This window comes from Colletotrichum lupini, chromosome 8 (assembly GCF_023278565.1).
Source record: "Colletotrichum lupini chromosome 8, complete sequence".
NCBI classification, from domain to species: domain Eukaryota; kingdom Fungi; phylum Ascomycota; class Sordariomycetes; order Glomerellales; family Glomerellaceae; genus Colletotrichum; species Colletotrichum lupini.
Genome location: NC_064681.1, coordinates 430,448 through 451,526, shown reverse-complemented (window position 1 = coordinate 451,526; position 21,079 = coordinate 430,448). Strand labels below are relative to the sequence as shown.

Below are 21,079 nucleotides of genomic sequence, written 5' to 3'. Positions count from 1 at the left end.
TTGCGTCGTCGTGAGGTTGATGATTGACTTTGCCGACCGGAGAGCAGAGAAAGAGCCGGGATGGAGTGTGTCACGCGGATATTCACGTGATACTTATCCGGCCGAATGCACTGGGGTGTGGTTGGCTGCACGGGAACGAACGGTTCAATGGTGGGGCAAAGCTCCCGGCTTTGCGAATTCGGTCTGAGCCAATTCCCGCCAGATCGAGGGGTAGCTGTAAATTCAACCAGACGAGGCTGGTCTACAAAGGCAGGTATTACGAGCAGGAGTCAGCCCACGATGTCACAATAGCCAATCACGCATCACGTATGTCATAAGCGCGATATCCAGAGTGCAAGAAAGCGCCGATTATCATGACCTCTCATTGCGAAAGAGACTTTTCGGAGTCAACTCCCTGGGAATTGTACATGCCAACCCGTTCCGTCCTTTTTGCTGTATCGAGATTTTGAGAAACTACCTTTGACCGGGGCCGCCGCTAAATACTCAATGCCATAATAGAGTTAACGATATCGTTGTCGTTCTCCTTCAGGGCCTTGATGGCCTTCTTCCGGCTAACGTTGGCCTGGGTCATGACGAGCTCAATGTCCTTGTCCTCAATGCCCTCAGCGTCAACCTCCTCACCATCGTCCTCCTCCTCGTCCTTCTTGGCCTCGGCGTCAGCCTCGACGGCCTTGCCGTGGCTGGAGTGGTCGTGGCCGGCGTGGTCGTGCTCACCTCCAGCAGCGGCGAGCTGCTGGGCGGCGGCCTGCTGAGCAGTGGCGTTGAGGTCCTCAATCTTGGCCTCACCGAAGACGCTTGAGTGCACGTGTCAGTTTCCACACATCGCATGACCCATGGTGCAGTATGCTACTTACATGTAGGTGTTGCTGTTGGGGGACTTGTAGACCTCGGGGCTGTTGATGACGAAGAGGATCTGGGACGTGGGTCAGCCTTGTTCAATATGCCCCCCCGCATTGCGCCGTGCGTGCCACCACCACCACCACCGACAACAGCCACATCATATCATGCCAGGCAACTCACGTTCTTGGGGCGGCGGAGAGTGACGCGGGTGATGCCCTGCACTCTGGTCAGGTGCAGCTTCTCGAGAGCCTTGCGGGCCTTCTTCTCGTTGCGGGAGTGGATGACGGCGGTGGAGCCGGAGGGAAGGCCCTCGGCATCCTCGCCCTCAATCTCGGAGTCGGAGCTCTCGTCCTCGTGCTCCTCGACGGAGACCTTCTTGGTCTCGTCATCGGGAAGCTCTTCAACGCGGGGGTTGGCCATTTTGTCGACTGCTGAACCGAGGGAAGAAAAAAAATTGTTAGCTGCGGGGTGCTTCTGGTGTGGTGGTGGTGGTGGGAGCTAGGATCGCGCGCAGAGCTGATTTGGCGAGCTCGGATTTGGGTGTCTGTGGGAAGGGGAAAATGCCAACTTTTCGCACAAAAATTCGTCGGTGCAGTCGCGGGTTCGTTGATCGGGCAATGGCGTCAAAAATTCGACAGAGGGGTAGCAGCACTTACCAAAGACTAGAACGAGGGATCCTTAACTCGGCGTGGGGGATTATGTTCGGTGGCTTTGTGGTTTGTAGGAAAGATCGCAGAGAAATTCTAGGGTTAGCAGCACCTACTGTGTTAAAGTGGATTAGGTAAGCAGAAGACAACCGCCTGCGAGTCTGCCAACGCTGCCGACCTGAGTGGCTCCCCCCAGTTCAGGTCCCCCGGATGAGACGCGGTGCACGCCGGGCATTTTGAGCCACGGCCGCCGCCTCAAGGAAATAGATGACATTCTGCCCGTCATTTCTACAAGGCTGAGGCAGAGCCAGGCCGTACATGGGCTCACTACGAAATCTGGACTTAACCGGGATGGATCTAGAACGGCATTTCGAGAACCGACTCCCGGCCATGGCATTCACGTCAAGAATAGGTTCGTCATGAAGATTTACATAGTCTCAAAAGGAAAACCGAAAAAAAAGTCTTTACTCCGTGTCCCCGTCACGAGCCAACCAATCTATTTTTCTGATTGTGCCATGAATTCATTTTTGTCTCTGAATTTCCGTATTTGACGCCGGTCATCATATGATTGATGATGAATGTGACATACAGCCCTTCCAGTTACGGAGCAAAAGAGATGTGCAGCAACCCAATGCTGCGGTGATGCAGACCAAACCGGATCCCATGCTGTCACGCTCTAAACCAGCCCCGTAGTCTTCAAAGTCAACCCCATAGACATCCTAATCGTGAGTCCATTACGCCGAGGCCTTGACCTTGACCAGAGCCTTGCGCTCTTCGAAACGGCGCTGCTTCTTGAGGCGGAGAACCTTGAAGCGGTCGAAGTCGCTGAGGTTCTTTCTCCGCTCGATCTGAGTGCTGCGCTTGAACCAGTTGGTCTCCTTCCACTTCTGGTCGATCTCGGACTTCTCCCAGAACTTCTTGACGGTGCCGGTACGGGCGCCACGGGGCAGGTCGGCGACGACGAGCGAGGAGAGGAGAACGTTGGAGAGAGAGACAGGCTGGCGGGGGACAGCGAGCTTGGCGTCTGAGGAGGGGCCGTCGACCAGAGCCTGCAATTCGGTATCATGTTAGTCTTCCAGGTTTCCTATATCGTCCACGGAGCGCGCGCTCGTGCGCCCAATTTCAAAAAAACCATTCGAATCGTATCGGGGGAGAGAGGAGGTGCTGTCGTAACGTACGCGCTTGTGGTCGATAATCTCGACGATAGTCGCAAGGCGGCCGGCGTAGGGGCCGTTGCCCTGGATGAGGACGACACGGCCGACCTCGACCAGTCGCCACTTAGAACCCTCGATGGTAGCGTCACCCATTTTGCTGGTCGGTCTGAAGTTGGATCGCGAAGTTAGAATCGGGGTTGCGGATTTCGTGGTGTTGCGTCTTGCTTGTCTTGGAGGGGCGCGTCAACTTACCAGACGTCGAAGATGTGCTGCTGGTGGTTAGTGGTGGATGGAGTTCGAAGTCACTTCGGCACACTTCTTTTTTTTTTCCCTGGGAGGATGGTGCGACTTAGGGCAAGTCAGAAAGCCGCAATGAGACGGATTTGCTGATTAACCGAGCCGAGTCCCTCTCTTCCCAAAACGGCTTAGCTGGGGCGGTCAGTGGCCACTCACCGCGCAGGCTCCACCGACGACAGAACTTTTTTTTCCCATTCGCATAAAGGTGCAGCTTGATGAGCTCTCCCTTTGTTTTGTTGATCTTACTCTACATCAGCTTCGAGGTACTCAGAATTTGGCATCTGTCTACGAAGCTGCAACAGAACACAAGGTACGTTCATATCGCCCGATACACACCCTATTGGAATGATGAGAAAAATTTGCGATTGATTTCTTTCGGTGGCTCTCTTTCGCCGGAGTGGCTATATCGTCTGAATATATGATATTCAATTCTTACATATTCTGACCTCCAAACCCAACAACACCTCTCTGTTCTCTGGAATCTCTGTCGGGATATGTTTGACTAACTCGGCATCCAGGTATGACCAGCAGTATAGACGACTTAATAGTAAATAAAAGCTATGATATATAAACGTCTACGTTCTTGAAACCTCGTGTTGCCCGTTCTTCATGATTAATTGCGTGACCACGGTTTTTTGGACTGCCTTGCAACCACCGTGTAACATCACTGGAAAAGTATTTTGCGTCATGACTTTTGATATTCATCCTATGAACTCATGTATGCTGGTGCTACCCTGCCAACGCCGGACCGAAAATCATATTTATGCTTCCCATGTCTATTTTCCAGCCTTTTGCTTCAGGCGGAGCTCGTCCTCCTCCTGGAGCTGCTTGTCGATCTCGGCGCCCCTGGAAGGCTTGTTGCCGTGCAGCTTGGCCTGATTGCCAATTAGCACTGATTCTTTCATGCGCGGAGGGCTCAGGAATGCTACTTACGGGGAGTGTGGCGTCCTCCTTGCCAAGGCGGGTCTCGAGGGACTCTTCCTCATCACCCTCCTTGTTCTTCTTCTCCTCAGCAGCAAGTCTGTTGGCGATGGAACGCTCATCCTCTGATTGACTGTTAACAACTGCAAAACCCCGGCCGCTGTACGGGCAACTTACTGGAGTCTGTCGCCAAGTGAGAGTGCTCCTTGCCCTCGTGGAAACGCTCGGCGTTGTTGGTCTCCTCCTCCTTGGCGTTTCTCTGATCGCCAGCCTCGTAAACGGCGCTGTTGCCAACGTTTGAGTTTCCGGACATGATGATGGTTGTTTTGTTGGTGAGGTGGAAATTTGAGGGTATGTTTACTGCTAAAGAGCCGGGACGGTGTGTTGTTTGATGAGTGATTGATGCTTGAATTGAGAAGGGAGTAAAAAAGGTTTGTGTACAGCAGATGAGCTTTCTATTTGAATGGGAAGGAAGCTGTCTTAGCTGCACTTGCGCAACGACCCCCCTCCGGTACATCTACGTCATGACGTCTCCTGCGCCGATTCTCAGCTTAGACGGGCAAAACTCCCTCCTACGTCATGCAATTGTCATTCTCCGCAAAAAAGCCATGACAGATCTGCTCATGCCACATGGAAAATCGGCGATGCACTTGGGGCGGAGAGTAGTTGGCGGCTCTGACTTTACGGTGCATCTTCGTTGCCAATTTTCACCCCTGTCTTCGACGCTGAAGCTGAGTGAGCTTGAGTTCAGCCCATCGCCTGCCTTAAGTCTGGCTACCCCTGCTCCACGGTCGATAACGAATGAGCGCGAAGGTCCAAGATCGATATTGACCTAGGCACCTTTTCTTGTTCAGCTGTTGACTCTTTCAGCAAGCCTCTCGTCTGTAAATAGGAGCGTTGAAGGTGAATCTGCCTGGTGCATTGAAATCTTACCCCGCCAGTACCTTCCCTGACGACCGACCAGTTACTTTCGAGCTTTGCACTGTGCGGCACCCTGATCGCGTGCTGCATATCCTGTGAATCTAGATAGGTAGTGAGATCAATTGCCCTATTGCTGTGGGAAGGCAACATGACATAGCAGAGGACCCATCGGAGTCGCGCCCCTGATCTATTCCGTTACGAAAAAAGCCAAATCGATGCCCAAGAGGCTCCAGGCCCATCCAAATGACAGAGTGAGGGGTCCCAAGACGTGATGCTCCATCGCTGTTCCTCCTGTGGCCGGTCCCAGGTGCATGGGGCCAGGGGTCAAGCGCGGCAGGCCCCGCCAGTGCGCTAATCCGGCATTGGCGCCTAAAACTAAGCCGCCCGGCTAAATGACGTAAACCTGATAGCTCCGGAGCTCCAGAGCTCCACTACCGACTTCATCGCATCGCGCTGCACGACGCAGAGCTCACGCAAGACAAACACACCACCAAAATAGCTCCCCAACGACCTGCCACAATGTTCGGATTCGTAAGGCAGCTCAACCGTACCCGATACAGATCAATTGATCACTGACACACACTGTAGCGCAAGACCCTCGACATCGTCACTGTCTTCCACAAGGCGAGCTCCCCCGCCTCTGTGAGGGTTGTCAACCTCCTCAAGCAGGTGTCGGCCAACGCCGCCGCCGGCGCGACTGAGGACCAGGCCAGCGACCACAGCGTCCAAACGAGCCCCAAGACGTCCCGCGCCGACTTTGAGCTCAACATCACCGAAGACCCCCCCACAGCCGACCAGGTTAAGACCATCCTGGAATACGTCGGAAAGAGCAAGATCCCATCAATCATCAAGGGTGCTTCCACTGAGCAGGATGCCCTCAAGAAGTTCCAGCAGAACGCCGAGGTTTTTCAAAGACCCGTGGTATGTGTTTCCTTCCCAGAGCTCGTGGTGCTCTTCAAAACTGTACTTCTTTAAGAACAAACCTGGCTGACTGAGACATACAGACTGTGGATTGGAACAACGGCAAGGCTGTCTCTGGTGAGAGTGAATCTGAGATTCTCAAGATGATTAACGCCTTGAGCAATGAGAAGAGCTGAAAGAAGAACGCTCTCTTCAGATGTTTCAAAGCAGCTCCTTTGTCCTTGTTATCCAGATACCTGCGTTCTCATTCCCCCAGTGGTACATTAGTAGTTGAATGATGAATATACTCTTCTCTCTTCTATGCCGTGTAAAATATCGTCCATTGCTTCCATCAAGCCCAAATTTAGCTCGTAGCTATTTCTGTAGGCTGCCGTCAATCTGTTGATAGCTGTCGGACGAGGATCCAAGTTGAGTTCCGATGAGTACTATGTTCCTGCAATAGTGCTCGTTCACGCTGATGAGCAAAGCCTTACCTCATATGCAAGCACTGCTACCTCAATTCTCCAGGACCAACGATAGCCCATCTTATTACTGATCCTCAATGGAAGTGTGCTGCATCAACTACATTTATTCGTTATCAGGAACAAATGAGTAAGACTTGTTTGTCTCTATAAACATTACAATGAGGGGCATGATGACCTTGGGAAAGATGCCAGACGGCTGAAAGAAGAGAACACTCGCTCTTTTCATATCAAGTTCCTGTGAAAGAAGGGAAAGAAGATCCCGGCTACCCACCTATACAGCAAATTGTGTCTACACATCAAGTAGGAGTCGTCGCAACAAAAGGAAGACCCAGGAAGCTCACGCGATTACCATGTGAGAGCCGTATCTGGTGTACTTACTAAAAATGTAGCTGCCGGGAACTATGTTGCTGCCTGAGTCCTGCTTCCTCCACTTCACCGGTCTAAGAGGTGTCACTCTGTGAACGTCTGAATATTTCGTTCTTCTCGTTGATGCTACTGCTGCTCTCATCTACAGGCAGGTGCACCCACCCATGATTCCTTCCCAACAAACATCTCTGGGACCTGCCTCCTTCCTTCCAACCTCTCTCCTGCTTCTTTTTTTCATTTGCCTTGTGAGTCTTGACCTTCTCCCTCTCTCTTCGTCCCAAAAACAACAACACCACCCACTTCATCGTCTCTTCTCCCTTCCCACCACCAAATCAATCCCTCTCCTACTCCAAAATCGCCACCAGAAATATTCTCATTTTCTCTACCTCCATTGCCTCCGAGCCCATCACCGCAAGCCTATCATCCCGTTGCCAAACGACGTTGGATATACGCAGCTTTGCAGTATGGCTTCTAACATCCATGGAGGACCTGGCTCCTTCCAAGATCAGCGCTTCCCCAGGAACAACGATCACGATAGTGGCGCTACGATGGCAAACTCTATGCCTACCAAGCCCTCCTCTCATTACTACCCCAACGGAATTCCCGACGGCTACAAGATGGTCGGTACCAAGGAGGCAGAGACGCCTAGACTTTACATCGAAGACAATCTTCCGATCGCCTTCTACAACCAGCCGACGAAGGAGATCAAGGCTATTTTTAGCACCAACAATGGCGAGTTTCCCACTCGCGGTCTTAGCCACGTCCTCCCAGTACGCCAGATTGATTTATGGAGCGCTGAAGAGCTCCAGGAGAGGGCCAATGCCATCCGCAAGAAGCATTGGAGTCACATGAAGTCCATGCCGCAGCTGGAGTTCTGGGAAGACTTGTATGATTATTTCGACTGCTATGACATCTACTTCCAAGGCGCGATGAACCTTTGGAATCTGATGCTTCATCTCTACCACGAAAATCAATGTCTCGTTCGCAACCTCCATCAAGAAATCGTTGCAGAAGTTGGTCACTGGTGCGACGAATGGGCTGCAAAGAGCGAGAACAAGAAGAAGCTGCTAGACTTCAAAGAATTCCAGGGCGACGTTCTCAATCTGCTGAGCTCAGAGGATCGCGTTGACCTCCAGGGATTGCCTCCTGTCAGCATGGAACTTGTCCGCAATGCTCTGAAGTTTCGACATGATCAGCTTCTAGGCAAGCCATGGGCTCAACCAGCCTTGTACCCGCAAAATAGCCTCGGGTACCAGTGGGAAGGAGGCACACTGCAACATTGGCTTGGTGAGTTGACTCTGTTACCTGTTAAAGCGCCTGACCTAACCTTGTCAGCGGGTCAACCCGTTCAAGATACTCCTAGTGGACTTGCCCCAGCATCAACCGCCCCAAACCTGACGAAGGGCAGCCCCGACTCCCCGCTTTCCCAAACGAGCCCGGCTGCCAAAGCCTCTCCTCCGAAGCCATTGATCGTGAGCGGTACATCTAGGCAAACTCCAATCGACCATCTCCATCACGATGTTGCCACGGCCGTGAATCGCGTCAGCTACCCCGAGGGTACCCCAGCGGACAAGCGGCAGACCTTTTCGGCAAGTCATGGCCATGGTAACGATGGTTCTCGTCAGCTGCCTGGTCGTTTGCTTCCCAACGTTGCGCAAACGAATCAAACTTCGATATCCAGAGGCGAAAATGCAGGTCCGGGAGGGTCCACCTTTTACCCTCATGCTATTAGACCTGATGGTCATCCATTCAGCACGCCTTTCACTACAGGTCCACATGGTATGCCTCAGCCCTATCTTGGCCCCGTTAGCCCCCTTCATGCTCCCTCTCATGCCCCCCCTCAAGGGCACTCTCAAGGGCACTCTCATGGACCATCTCGTGGACCTCCTAATGGACCCTCTCGTGGACTTCCTCATGGGCCTCCCCATGGACCCATGGAACCTCCTGCTGGTCCTGGAAATCGCCGTTACGGCCCACCCTCGCAGGTCATTCCGTCTCCTCAAAGACCTAATGACAACCGCTTCAACAACGCTGGGCATTCGGCGCAAATACCGGGCTCTGTTCCCGTGGGCGGCGCGCAGCAGCGTGCTCAATCTGCTGCTTTTCCCGGAGCGGCACCTGAGCTGGTTTCCTTTCAGAGACACAACGGCAAGCGGAACGCATCAACAGACCCCCATTTTGGCCAAGCAGGCGACCGCGGCTCGCAAATGGGCCATCCGCGATTTGAGACAAGATTCAACTCGCGAGCAGCGCCTAACTCGAACGGCCCTTCTCATCATCAGCAGCGCACCCGTGGCGATTTAAAAGGATGGGAGAAGGTCCACAATGCAGATGACTCGATTCATGGGCCCGTTTTCCGTCGTTCTCCAACCAAGGAGAATCGCGGCCGTGCATTATCCCGTTCTTCCGCGTCTAAACAAACTTTCACTTGCACAAATCAACATGAAAAGCTTGGCGATAACAAATGGGCCTACGCGCCTTGCGAGTGTCCTTCTTGTGAGGCTCGTGAACGATCTGTCTTCGTTCAGCTCACCTCTCATCTGATTAGAGATGACCTGTCTGAAAAGGTCCATGCTGTGATGTCTCGGTGGGGAGAGGTTGAGAAAGTCAACAGATTGGCTCTCAAGGACCAGAAAGATTTACCCAACTTTTTTGTCAGGTAAGTGGCAACATTCGTCCAGGCTAGGAATTCTACTGATATCAGGTGCTCTCGTTCAGATTCAAAGAGGGTTCTCGCATCACTGAGATTGCATGCGCAAAGGATGTTGAGTGCGCAGAGCTTCACTGTATGCTCCAGACGCGACCTATCCACCATACGCGTTATGGAAGCTTGATGTATTCCAAGGGCAGCCGGGACGCGACTGAACAGCATAGAATCCCGAACTCGTATGAAGGGTCTCAGCAATCTCGGGCTAGCAGCCAGGTCCAATTCACCCAGAGCCAGTCTCTATCTGCTCGTATGGACTCTCGATCTCAAGCAGTCTCCTTGGAGCAGTACATAATTCCTCGTCCATCAAAATCGCAGGGCAAAGCAGTACATGGTTCTCAGCCCGAAGCGGTAACTAATTTAATTATTCCACTGCCCACCGCAGACCAAGCCACTGTGCTGCAGGGGAAAACTGAACTGCCCGAAGACGTCAAGCCGACACAAGCCAAACCGACTGTCGATCTAGCTTTGCAACAGTCAAGTGAAGCTGAGTCGCAATCGAAGCCGCCTTCCGAGGAGGTCATTCCCGATGAAGAGAAGACAACCAAGCATGACAGCCCTCGGATTTCCAACAGTCCGTGCAAAGTCATTGTCGTCAACTTGCCGGCGACACCTCAAAAGCTGACGAAAACCTCGATGGGCACTGAAGTACACGGAGAATCTGACTCGTCTGGCAAGGCTGTCTTTACTCCGGACGCCAGTGAATCGGTAGCCTCTCCGTTCAAGAAAAGCCCCCCTGCCTCTCCCAGTGAGAAGGAACACAAATTCGGCGCTCTTCGTGACCAGGGACCATCTGAAGAATCTGCGAAGGTTACACCTCACGTCTCGCCTGTCCCGGAAGAAGGAGTCATAGCCCCTGAGCCTCTTGCGCAGAGTCCCACGTATGGCAAGGGAAAGTACAGGAAGGTTTTTTCTCACAGAGATACCAGCAGTGTCGAGGTCTTCGACGTGGTGCCTCACATGCCAGGAAGAAGTAGCTCTTCGTTCCTCAAGACTTCGTTTCCTGACGAAGATGGGCCTAGCGATAGCCTTCGCTTGAATTCTGGACATGCACTCGACAGCTTGATCGATGCGGGCTTAATCTCAGGGGTTCCAATCACCGCTATGGCCGACGATGCTTCAAAGAAGAAGACCAAGAGAAACAAGAAAAAGAAGAAGAAGCCGACATCAGGAAGTCAAGATGAGTCTCTGCCCATTGGCGACGCCTCGACTGTGGCCGCCGATGATAAAACTCTTCATATCCCGGCGGAAACCCAGACTGGTGCATCAGAGACGGCCGACATCATCACGAAGGCCAGGGATATCGTTGCAACAGAAGCGTCTCCAGGAAAGTCAAGTCTCCCGGAGCCGCCTAACAAAAGCTTTCGAGCCAACGCTGGCGGCTCACTTCGAATGCCGAAGAATCGCAACAAGCAGCCGGCTCAGCTGAACATTGCTGTACGAGAAGGTTCTAGTTCTGGAGCAGCCACCATCCTAAAGGAGGCCCATGTCGTCGACGGCGGTCTTCCATCTGCTGCGAGTACTTCACAGATGAGCTTCACCACAGCCCAGGAAAGCTGCTCTGGCAACAGCTCGCCCAAGGTCTTATCGACCCCAGCAACTCCATCGTCGGCCAGGACGCCTGAACCGAAGTTTTCACCAGAAACGTCCGTGGTTGAGAGCGGAGCGACGGCAAAGTCAACCATGCAACTCAATCCAAAGGCAAAGGAGTTTGTGTCGCCTGTACCGCGCCCTGCTTTTCATAGGGTGAAGCTGGCGCCAATTCCATTGGTACCGATCCCAGTGAAGACCACTCAGCATCAACGCAACTTTTCTCGCAGTTCATCGGTCACATCCCGAACTCTCACTCCAGGACCAACGCCTCCCAAAGCTCAAGCTGAACAGTGTCAGGGACATGGTGCTGAAGATGGCGTCGACAATGGAGTGAGTTCTACAACTGGTGAAGTGCCAGTCCAAGATGAAGGCACGCAAAATTCGGCACCCGAGAGCATGGCGAAGGCAAAGCAGGACCACCCCGCTGAAGGTGGTACGCCCGTCCCACAGCCATCAAATGCTAGCAGTGGCAACGGTCAAAGACAGCGTGCGAAGAAGGGCGCTAGCAAGAAAAAGCAGCAACAGCTTAGCAGCGATCGCGAACAGCACGGGCAGCATCAACAGGGTAAGCAAGAACCGCAGAAGAACAACCCTTCGCCTAAGAAGCAAAATAAGCACGTCCAGCAACCGCAACATGCCCCTGGGACGCACAACAGAAAGCTTTCTGTTGCAAGTAAAGACGACTTCCCGTCCCTGCCGCCTGCTCCCTTGCCTGCTTCCAGCCTACCTGCGGCCAGCGTCTGGGGCAAAGCGCGTGCAACATCAACTGCTGCAAAGAGCAGCACCACCACTCCTACCAGCAGCATGAGCAGTGAGAACAAGACCAAGGACAAGACATCCTCGGGCGCGCTCCCTCAGGAGGGCAGTGGCAAGCATTAGACAAGGATGTTCGATGTTTGGGGGGAAATGATTTGGGCGCGATACGAACAAATACGGAAAGACGGAAGCATATGTGACAGGACAGGGCTGACTAAGAGCTTTTCTGTAGATTGGAGAGCCTGTTGGGGAGGTATCTCAGAAGCAGGTGATAGGGAGGATTTGAATTCGTTCCTTGAGAAGGATTTGTGTTTGAGTGATACCCATAGCTCGCGCTTGTGGCTTAGTAGTTGCGAAGAAATAGAATGAACATTGCTCGGAAGACTCTCTATCTGACCGTTTATTGCTCGAATGCTTACTTGGGTGGTTGTGAGCCCCGTCATAGGTGACCTAAAGTGAACTCGTCTTCTCCCAGAGCCTCGTCTGATCAAGGGCACAGTGAACATCCCGGGGGTTGTGGACACTATCCAGCAGACCGCATATGGGATCGTCGTAGAAATGGTACTTTGCAAACACAGATAACCCCGAACTGTTACCATGGCGCCTAGTTTCATTCATCGGCAGCTTGCTGAGTTCAGTTTCAATACAACTTTCGGCTCGTCATTCTCAACAACATGGTGATGGTACAAAAGGTCCTTGTTTTGGTCTATTCGTTCAATTGTCCCCGCCTGGGTTTATACGTTTATGCGCCGTTCTTCACCAGGGTCGTAACTGTGTCCTCGATCTGCTTGTCCGACAGGCCTTTTGCGGAGCATGTTAGCCACTGAGCGTCCTCGAGAGAGATTGAAGGAGGGAGGAGGGTGACTCTCACCTTCCAGCGACTGGCTCTTTTCGACGCCGAATTCTGTTTGAGAAAGAGTACCTCATCAGCATTCGGTATTCATTCTGTATCATTGGGAAGTAGTTCTGACCGTATCTCGCGTAGATCTTGGGTAGTGTGCCGGCGGCCTCGCGGATGAGGATGGGAGTCTGGGGGTTGTTCTTCTTCATCGTGGGGTAGGCTCTTGCGACGAAGTTGCTATTGCGATGAGGGGTTAGCGGGGGATCGAGGTGATGCGAGCGGTTGGTGTCGTCGTCGTCGTTGGGAGGTTTCGAGGTTGGGGTGTACATGCGCTGAGCGTGTGTAGGGAAGTCGAGGAAACGTACCGGGTCGCGGCGCTGTGCTCGCCCGTCTGGCAGAAAAGGAAGCGCACCTCCTTGAGGGCCTTTGTGAATGCGTACTTGCTCGACATCGTGGCTGGGGCTGCGCGAAGGAGGTGCGGACGGGCGGCGGTTGGGTCAATTGGCGGGATTCGGATCGATTGGAGGAGCCTCTTTGCTGGTGGACGGACTGGCGAGGATTGAAGTTAACGAGATGCTCACGGTTCGAGGTGGGTCAGGGAATTTTGCATAAGGCGGTCGGGAACTCATGATGAGCATAACTTGTCTAATTGGGTATTACTGATTGGTTGGACTCCTGGAGCTGTGGACTTATGCATATGCACAACTCAACACCCCCGATCTAGGGGCCGTTTTTCAAGGTACGCAGCTACAGACAGGCGAGTATTACGTAAGGTGCTAAGGTTCAAATGGAAATTGGAAGGTGAGGTCGACCTGGTCAGTGCTCCCGCAGTCAACTTTTTTTCCCTCGACGGGTTGTCCCCGCTTATCTCCGGTTGACGGACGCTGTTTGCTCGCTGAGAGCTGCCGTGCGCCTTACCTCGCAGTGCACCGTATGCGCTCGCTCGTGCTCCCGGGCCAAAAAAAGCTGCCCGCTCATCTTCGGACGTCCCAAACCTCAACGCATCTGCGTCCCTCAACCTCGCCTCAACCTCTCCTCTCCATCCCTCCCGTGCGTCTATCGAAAGGAAAACCCTCTCCGCTCCAAACCACCTCTGCCTCCGCGTGAATTGAGATCCCTTCTCAATCGATCCTCCGAACCCGAGTTTCCGACGACATATACACACGAAAAGAAAAGCTATAGCTTTGACAGTTCGTCACAATGGCCCCCGCCAACAACTTCTTCAAGGCCGCGCGCCCTGCCTTCCGCCAGCAGGTCTTTGCCGGTGCTCAGATCCGCAACGCTTTCCGCACCTCCCAGTTCCGCGCCCAGTTCCGCGAGAGCTCCAAGAGATGGCAGAGCTCGACTGCGTCCGCCGATGCCCAGGTTAGCTGGTTCAAGCGCATGTGGGACAGCCCCATCGGAATCAAGACGGTGCACTTCTGGTGAGTAGACTGTCCCCGACATGCGATACAAAGGCTTCGCATGGTATTCTTTTGACATGTTCGCTGACTCCGATGGTTCCAGGGCCCCCGTTATGAAGGTATGAAGTCCTGGTAGCTGAAGGTACCTCCGGGTATCTCCCTTGCAGATGTCCGGTCGCGATGTCGGAGGTCGATATAGACCGGACGAAGAAATACCCGAGAGAATTGGCAATGCCTCCATGGAACGAATACTGACTGGCAACGCAATACACAGTGGGCTCTCGTTCTTGCCGGTGTTGCTGACTTTGCCCGTCCCGCCGAGAAGCTGTCTCTCACCCAGAACGGTGCCCTGACGGCCACTGGTATCATCTGGACCCGTTGGTGCTTGATCATTAAGCCCAAGAACTACCTGTATGTCATGAAGGGTCTCACAAAGGGAACGTGTCAACTAACCTGTCCAGTCTTGCTGCTGTCAACTTCTTCCTCGGTGTCGTCGGTGTCGTCCAGTGCTCCCGTATCCTCATGTGGCAGCAATCTCAGAAGAGTGTTGGTGACCTGGCCAAGGATGTCAAGGAGGACGTCAAGGAGGCCGTCTCTTCCTAGACCTAGAATCGCAACTGCCGAGCAAAGTGGGGTACATTAAGGGGTCCATGGGAGGGACGAGGTAAAGTTGTAGCATGGTTCCAAACTGACGTACCAGCTGCGGCCACGATCCAGGAACAGTCGCGGAGGCAAGAGGAGACGGCGCAGAGCGCTTCGGACTACCCACCCTGTCATGTCATGTCATGCATCAGACACGTCACGCTTCTCAGATCTGGTTCCTAGACACTTCCTTTTTCTAATTCGATATACAACAAGGCCAATATTTCACGGCCCAAAAAATTGCAAGAGAAAGAAAGCAAACCGCGTTCTGACTCGAATCATGCGTTATGGTCGTTGTGCCGTATGTGCTTTGGCTGAAGAGTATACTCTATACGGAACAGCAAATGGATCCCCGCGGTAGCATTCCGCGATTCCCCGCGTAGTAACGTGACCAAAAGACGGGTTGATAGCTAGCTTGACCAGCGTACCGCCAGTATGGATCCTCGACGGAAATCCCGAGACATCTGCGCCATTGTGTCATTCGAGCTGTGTGCGACATATTCGCCCAGGCACCCCCACGCAAGCTCCCGAACCAGAGTCGAGGCCTTGATCGAACCCTGATTTCGAGCGAGGAGACTTGGCTTGGCCTCTGTTCATGGGATTTCATCTTATTACTAAGCAGCTCGACTATGGAATACAACCTTGGCTGATATGACAGTTGGTGGCCGGGCCGTGTACGGAGCGGAACCCCTCTTGCACGGGTACCGAATCCCAACGCCGACGACATCTTCGGCAAGGGCGTCTCTCGGGGAATCTTGGGATGCCGAATCGCTTTGTTTGAAGTGGCAAGCTGCTCAGGCAGCAAAAACTGACCCCGCCAGCGACGATATCAACAGCACGTCGGACTCCTACCTCGATGGACTACATGCCCGAAAGGGCCAGCTGCATATGCGGGCATATGGGGATGCGTTAAGAGGTCCTATCAACGGATCAGACTTGAGGGCACTACTACTAGGCTCCCCGAATCGGCGTGGCCGCCGAAGACGAGTAAGCTCGCCGACCTGCCCTAATGCCATGAAACCCCTGGCCTTCCATCGCTTACGTGGAAATGGCTCTTTGTCTTTTATTCGTTTTACTCCCTCTGTTCCCCTCATACACCGCCGCGACCGTCTGGGACTAAAACCATATGGCCATGAGGGCAAGATGGGAATTGACAATGCGGAACTTGGCCGATACGGGCAGCTAAGATACGCCAGGTGGCGCATCAGTCCCACGCGAAAGGTACCAAGGGGCCCTTCACCGTCCTTCATAGGAAGCCGGGAACGTTTCTTTTTCCGACTCACTTTCAGCTTGCATACCCGTACTTCGTACCTACTCCGTACCCATAACCAACGTCCAATATCGCTCGGGTCAGGGTCTCTATTCGACAATGAATCGAGCCAGCCCACACGGTGGTTGGAATAGGGTTGCTGACACCACGCTGGCAACATTGCCGGGTCGTTTGGCTTGTGACTTGGCTGCTAAGCGCTTGAATAATTGGCCCGCAACAACATGTCTAGTTCCCGAACCCCCTCAGTCTCCTTGACGTATGGTACATGAGCCACTGCGTCGGACCCAGCATTTCGGCCTTCGAGGTTGATGATATGCATTCTCTCGGGGGTGATGTCATGGGCCTAGCTTCGTTCCTGAATACACTGGCGGGCCCCTCTCCGTTGAGGAACCTAGCAAGGCTGAAATGGAAAAGAAGGAGGGGGAGGGGACTTTGTTGGATGGCAAAACGACCAAAAGACGAGTCGTTGGAAGCTGAGTGTCTGCCACAATGGCATGATACACGACTCGGTGTCCCGCAGAGATCTACGTGTGCCGCCAGTCGGGCAGGATCTGATTCTTGAAACCCGATTCAGTTACTGTACCGCAATTTTGCCGGTGTGCTGCGTATGTTTTCCGAGGTAACGTTCGTGCTGCCGGGTTCGACAACTGTGGGAACACCCCCCGGAACCGGGAGAGTGAACCGTTGTGTCGGGATACCCTCCAACATGGTTCCAGGTTGTGTATAACAACCCACTGCTGCGTCGTTGATGTGCTCGTCCACGAGTTGAGTAAGACTCGATATATCGACGCAGACATGACGAATAGCAATAGCAACGACAGCACCAATGGTCTGGGGGAAGTGGTCTTCAGAGCCGAGGAGACTGCCCGTCAACTAGTCGACTTGGCTAACGCTACCAAGACGATCCACTTACAGACGCGAAGACAGATGAACCAGCTCCAGTCCGAACTATACCGCACAACCACCCTATATAGACTTATCTACAACGACCAAATCTGCCACCTCGAGCCATCATCAACCACATTCCGCGGCCTCACGCCGGTGGACCTCAACATCTGCAGATATTCCTTTAGACGAGCCAACGAGACCCTCCGCCTCTTTCAACAGAGCCCGGTGACGGCGGGGCCGGCAGAGACATGCCTCGCAAGCCCACAGTACCCGAAACTCCTCCTCGAAACCCACAGGCAGGTGAAAGCTCTCAACGACGAGATCCGCGCCGACGTCGTGCTCGCCATCAAGCGCGTGCTCAACCAAGACCTCTTCAGCCGGGATACGCGCGCCGTGCAGCTGCGCGATATCGCCGTGGGGCGGGACCCGAGTCTCGAGCACGATATCTGGCAGATTCGAATCCAGAGAGGGGATGCCCCCTTGATCGCAAGCTTGCTCCTCGCGAGTGATGATATGTGTCATACCCCTGGCGCTGACGGAGTCGACGGCGTGTCTGTCACGGCCTCGTGCCTGCGGTTCCGCGACGCGAATACTATTATTGAGACGAGGGCCATGCCGCGGGATGACCCGGATATATGCCGCAAAACGCTCAAGCTCGCTACCTTGTTACACGCCGCGCGGTCGCCGTACCTCCTCCGCTGCACGGGCTTCCAGGTCCTCACCCAGAACCGGAATCAAGACAGGGAGCAGGACCCGGATCAGCGGCTGGAATTCTTCTACGACGCCTCCCCGCTGCACGGCTGCCGCAGCGCGCAGATCCACAGACTGTCGGAGCACCTCGGCTCGCCGACGGGTCACTTCACGCGCGGGCGGCGGGAGGCGGCGGCGAGGATCCTCTCGGATAAGATCCGCTTTGCGGGACAGCTTGCGAGGGCGGTGAGCGAGCTCCATGCTGTTGATCGGGTGCATGGCGCCGTGCGTGCTGAGAATGTGTGGTTTGGGGTCAGGGGCGGGGAGTATGAGGCCAAAGTGTCGGTGCCGTTGCTTGTCGGGGCTGGGTTCGAGGAGGGGGAGGTGAGGCGGTGTCGGGTTCGTGGTGGCGGTGAGGATCGTGGTGATGGAGGAGAGGCGCTGGAGGAGGGTAAGAGGAGGGATATATTTGCGTTGGGGGTGTTGTTGTTGGAGATTGGCCTAGGGCGGCTCATTACGGAGGTTGCATCTGCGTCTGCGACTTCGTCTACGGCCTCATCTTCGGGCGGTTCTGGTTCTGGTGTCGGCGTTGGTGCTGTCTCTGCGGCAGAGCATCTTGGGACGTTGAATGCGGTCATGGGTGGGAGGCATACGGCTGCCGTGCGGGCGGCGTTGGATCCGCGACAGTTGGCTGTCGCGTTCTCAGCCATGGATGTAGGTGGTGGAGCAGAAGGAAGAGGAGGGGGCGGCGAGAACGAGGATGAGGACGAAGAAAAGAGTTTGTTTCGTAAGAGTGGCAGTTGCGGACTGGATCGGGCTTTCAGGGGAGTCGTTGTCGATGAGTTGTTGGGTGTTGTTGGGAGGGCGTGAGGAACGAGGAGGTGATGCTTGGGGAGCTCTGGGTTCTAGGGTCTATTTTGGATGGGCTGGTCTGATTGAGGTCTACTGACATTCCAAGCATCAGACCCAGGACTGAATTAGTACTTAGGCAATGGCGATCATTCTCATTGAATGTCAAGATGATTCTGAGAAGTTGGGCGTGAGACTGGGGTCGACGTCGAATGCAGTCAGTTAATCACGGGGTCAAAGGTAGGAGATACTGGCATACTAAAACTTTTGATTGATAACTCTCCTTCCACTACGACGTGGAAGTAATAGAAGAAGCAATTGAAAACTATTTAACCTTTTTAGAGGTCGTACGCTCTGGTTTGCCCGATTCTTGCAGGGCCAGTAGTGCGAAGGCCCAATACATGATAGTCATGCGGTCAATTTGGCCAGACTATCTTCCACGATCAAGAATGCCACGCATTGATCCTTTGCGCCTGCAAAGACGGAAAAACCCCCACGACATACACATCAAAGACCGTATTCGGAATCACCGCCGTGATCGATGTACTCGCCAACAACGGTGTCCCCCTCATTATCATCGGCGTCTTCCTCGTCGTCATCGGCGTCGTCATCGGTGTCTTCCTCGCCTTCTTTGCCAACTCGAGTATTCTTCAAATGACCTCGAATACTGTCTGGCGAACTCGAATCAAGCTTAGATCTCTTGCGGTGACTTCCATTTTGGATGATCGTCAGGTCCTGGAGTTGGCTCATCCTCTGATCCAGTCTCAGGTAGTGGCTGATCCTCACAAGCGGCCTCAAGTTCAGCTGAAGGTGGCTGATCCTTACATTCGGCCTCAAGTTCAGCTGAAATTGAATGGCCGATCCGCCGCAGAAACTCCCTCTCCTTTCTAGAAGGCTCGACCATAAACTTGTGATCGGCCTCGGCTTTGGCTAGACGCTTCTCCTTCGGAGTTGGATGGATGTCACTATCCTCGATGATCAGGTCATATTTTCCCTGTTAGCTGAGCATAGGCTTCTCCCGATCGTATTGCTCTTGACCCGTCTTCTATGCTTCATGTATTTTCTCCGTAAGCATGTCTTCAGTCGAATAGCTTCTCTCCTGCGTGGGATCTCCAAATTCGCTCGCGGCCCAGACCTCATAGTCCCCTGGCACCTTTTCCGTCCACTCGGTTGGGAACCAGCCTCTGAACTCCTGCATCTGGCTAGCATTGTAGAATCACGTCGGATTCGGAGGAGTTGGAAGTCGTTGCATCGGGTACTTGTTCATCACATATCTGCGGGGGATCGGCGGTGCTTCTTCGTCTAACTCGTCGAGCCGTCCGTGCGTGCTTTCGCGGGACTGAGACCACACAACACAGAAGATGTAGTCGAGAAGGACAGGGCGGATGCTTTCTGGGGTCTGTCGGTCTCGGGTGTTCTGGAGGAAAGTGAGGACGATGCCATCGGGATCGAGACCCTTGATGACGGGGCCAATATGCTCGAAGCAAACACCGCCGTGTATAACCTTCTTCAAGATTTTGAGCCGCGATGCAGAGTCGTTCAGAGACAGAACTTTCGACGTACTGCTTGCGTGATCGATGTAGGGAAGGGAAGCCTAATCGGCAATTAAGGCTCCGCTGTGGTCTCGTTCACACATCTTCTCAAGCGAGCGGCCCGCAATGCACTCGATGAGAATCGCGCCTACACATCTCCATTGGAGGGTTCTGGGTGAAGAGGATCTGCCAGGTTCAGGTGAATCGCTAGCGTCGAACTTGAGCGCCCAGCTGCCGTAGTACTGCGGTACCATATGAGGATCACCCGTGATCTTTTGCTCGTAGAAGTACTTACAGGCATTAGCTTCCCGACTATATAGTTGATTGGAAACTTCGCTGGGTGTGAGACCGAAGAAGTAGGAGAGCTGATCTAGAAGGAGGAAGGTTGGGTCGAAGATTTTGAGGACGACCTTGAGCCCGAGGGTAAGACTATGATGAGTGTCGCGGCTGATGGATGATGTCTTAGTGATCCTGCAAAGGAGGATAAGTGCACTACCCTCGATGTCACCGTTCAAGCATCTGATGACCTCGACCTGCACTTCGTGACCCGGCTGCTCAACTGTGGGGTCGAAGTCGGGGAGGAGCCACTCATTGGACTCGGGCCTTTCTGATCCGTACTCTGGGAGACCGTAGTGTATACCAGAGCTTCTGAGACAGAGCGCCAAGACTTCTCGTGGCTTATAACGCCCGAACTCTTTCCAGAGGTGAATTTGTCGCTGGCGCTCATCCTCCCCACTCGCTTCCGGCATGCCAGAGTCTGACATGATGAGGTTTGATCAGGCCTGGCGGGGAGAGAGTGTAGGTTTCTCAAGATGCGAGAAGATGAAACGGTGAGGAATGAAAGGGATTCTGTGTAGGAAAAAACACGTTTCGACGGTGCGAAAGTGGAGGGGAAAGAGTCGATGAGAGAGGGCAGAGTAATTTTCGGCGGCGCATGAGTTCGAACTTCCCTGGGTAAGTCAAAGCACCCAGTTATGGGCCCCCCCCCCTTTTGGGCCCCCCATTTACACCAATAGTACTACTTTTCACTATACATCTAATAAATCGGCTACTCAATAATAAATTTCAATATTTTATATTCAAATAGAAATTTACTTATATTTGGATTAAAAAAATACTATATTACGTAATATTGGTAGTTTTCTTAAGTTGAAGTTAAAGTTTTATAAATGTTAGTGTTTATATATAAATTACTAGGTAACACTAACAATTTAAAAACTAAAATAACTTTTATAATTATAGTTTAAAAATAAAAATAGAACTATGTTTATATTATTTATACTCATTTCTAATTTGATATATACTTTATATTCTATTTTTATTATATCATTACGTAATACACTTAGTTTTCAATTCCCTTATATAAAATTTACTATG

The 21,079-nt window shown here is 53.1% G+C and overlaps 10 protein-coding genes across 10 annotated transcripts; 5 read left to right on the top strand and 5 right to left on the bottom strand.

The window, feature by feature from the left end:
* Positions 1 to 475: 475 nt before the first annotated feature.
* Positions 476 to 1,260, bottom strand: CLUP02_14611 (NAC domain-containing protein; the record flags this gene model as incomplete). Its single annotated transcript, XM_049293538.1, has 3 exons — positions 476 to 794; positions 855 to 913; positions 1,021 to 1,260. The coding sequence occupies 3 exons, from the start codon at positions 1,258 to 1,260 to the stop codon at positions 476 to 478; spliced, it is 618 nt and encodes a 205-aa protein (XP_049150684.1).
* Positions 1,261 to 2,221: 961 nt separating this feature from the next.
* CLUP02_14610 (ribosomal protein L14) lies at positions 2,222 to 2,794 on the bottom strand (the record flags this gene model as incomplete). The annotated part of the gene is made up of 2 exons (XM_049293537.1): positions 2,222 to 2,536; positions 2,666 to 2,794. The coding sequence occupies 2 exons, from the start codon at positions 2,792 to 2,794 to the stop codon at positions 2,222 to 2,224; spliced, it is 444 nt and encodes a 147-aa protein (XP_049150683.1).
* A 920-nt stretch (positions 2,795 to 3,714) lies between these two features.
* CLUP02_14609 (uncharacterized protein) lies at positions 3,715 to 4,172 on the bottom strand (the record flags this gene model as incomplete). Its single annotated transcript, XM_049293536.1, has 3 exons — positions 3,715 to 3,813; positions 3,872 to 3,984; positions 4,037 to 4,172. 3 exons carry the CDS (start codon positions 4,170 to 4,172, stop codon positions 3,715 to 3,717), a joined length of 348 nt encoding a protein of 115 aa, XP_049150682.1.
* An 851-nt stretch (positions 4,173 to 5,023) lies between these two features.
* On the top strand, positions 5,024 to 5,877 carry CLUP02_14608 (uncharacterized protein; the record flags this gene model as incomplete). Its single annotated transcript, XM_049293535.1, has 4 exons — positions 5,024 to 5,031; positions 5,191 to 5,311; positions 5,369 to 5,701; positions 5,785 to 5,877. 4 exons carry the CDS (start codon positions 5,024 to 5,026, stop codon positions 5,875 to 5,877), a joined length of 555 nt encoding a protein of 184 aa, XP_049150681.1.
* Positions 5,878 to 6,995: 1,118 nt separating this feature from the next.
* Positions 6,996 to 11,710, top strand: CLUP02_14607 (uncharacterized protein; the record flags this gene model as incomplete). Its single annotated transcript, XM_049293534.1, has 2 exons — positions 6,996 to 9,190; positions 9,250 to 11,710. The coding sequence occupies 2 exons, from the start codon at positions 6,996 to 6,998 to the stop codon at positions 11,708 to 11,710; spliced, it is 4,656 nt and encodes a 1,551-aa protein (XP_049150680.1).
* A 327-nt stretch (positions 11,711 to 12,037) lies between these two features.
* CLUP02_14606 (uncharacterized protein) lies at positions 12,038 to 13,057 on the bottom strand (the record flags this gene model as incomplete). Its single annotated transcript, XM_049293533.1, has 7 exons — positions 12,038 to 12,191; positions 12,235 to 12,293; positions 12,348 to 12,388; positions 12,459 to 12,491; positions 12,559 to 12,805; positions 12,841 to 12,960; positions 13,010 to 13,057. 7 exons carry the CDS (start codon positions 13,055 to 13,057, stop codon positions 12,038 to 12,040), a joined length of 702 nt encoding a protein of 233 aa, XP_049150679.1.
* Positions 13,058 to 13,215: 158 nt separating this feature from the next.
* Positions 13,216 to 13,540, top strand: CLUP02_14605 (uncharacterized protein; the record flags this gene model as incomplete). Its single annotated transcript, XM_049293532.1, has 2 exons — positions 13,216 to 13,229; positions 13,354 to 13,540. The coding sequence occupies 2 exons, from the start codon at positions 13,216 to 13,218 to the stop codon at positions 13,538 to 13,540; spliced, it is 201 nt and encodes a 66-aa protein (XP_049150678.1).
* Positions 13,541 to 13,628: 88 nt separating this feature from the next.
* On the top strand, positions 13,629 to 14,434 carry CLUP02_14604 (uncharacterized protein; the record flags this gene model as incomplete). The annotated part of the gene is made up of 4 exons (XM_049293531.1): positions 13,629 to 13,852; positions 13,935 to 13,950; positions 14,106 to 14,242; positions 14,293 to 14,434. 4 exons carry the CDS (start codon positions 13,629 to 13,631, stop codon positions 14,432 to 14,434), a joined length of 519 nt encoding a protein of 172 aa, XP_049150677.1.
* A 2,104-nt stretch (positions 14,435 to 16,538) lies between these two features.
* On the top strand, positions 16,539 to 18,191 carry CLUP02_14603 (uncharacterized protein; the record flags this gene model as incomplete). The annotated part of the gene is made up of 1 exon (XM_049293530.1): positions 16,539 to 18,191. The coding sequence occupies one exon, from the start codon at positions 16,539 to 16,541 to the stop codon at positions 18,189 to 18,191; it is 1,653 nt and encodes a 550-aa protein (XP_049150676.1).
* Positions 18,192 to 18,861: 670 nt separating this feature from the next.
* Positions 18,862 to 20,466, bottom strand: CLUP02_14602 (uncharacterized protein; the record flags this gene model as incomplete). Its single annotated transcript, XM_049293529.1, has 4 exons — positions 18,862 to 19,164; positions 19,306 to 19,372; positions 19,430 to 19,764; positions 19,855 to 20,466. 4 exons carry the CDS (start codon positions 20,464 to 20,466, stop codon positions 18,862 to 18,864), a joined length of 1,317 nt encoding a protein of 438 aa, XP_049150675.1.
* Between the last annotated feature and the right edge of the window lie 613 nt (positions 20,467 to 21,079).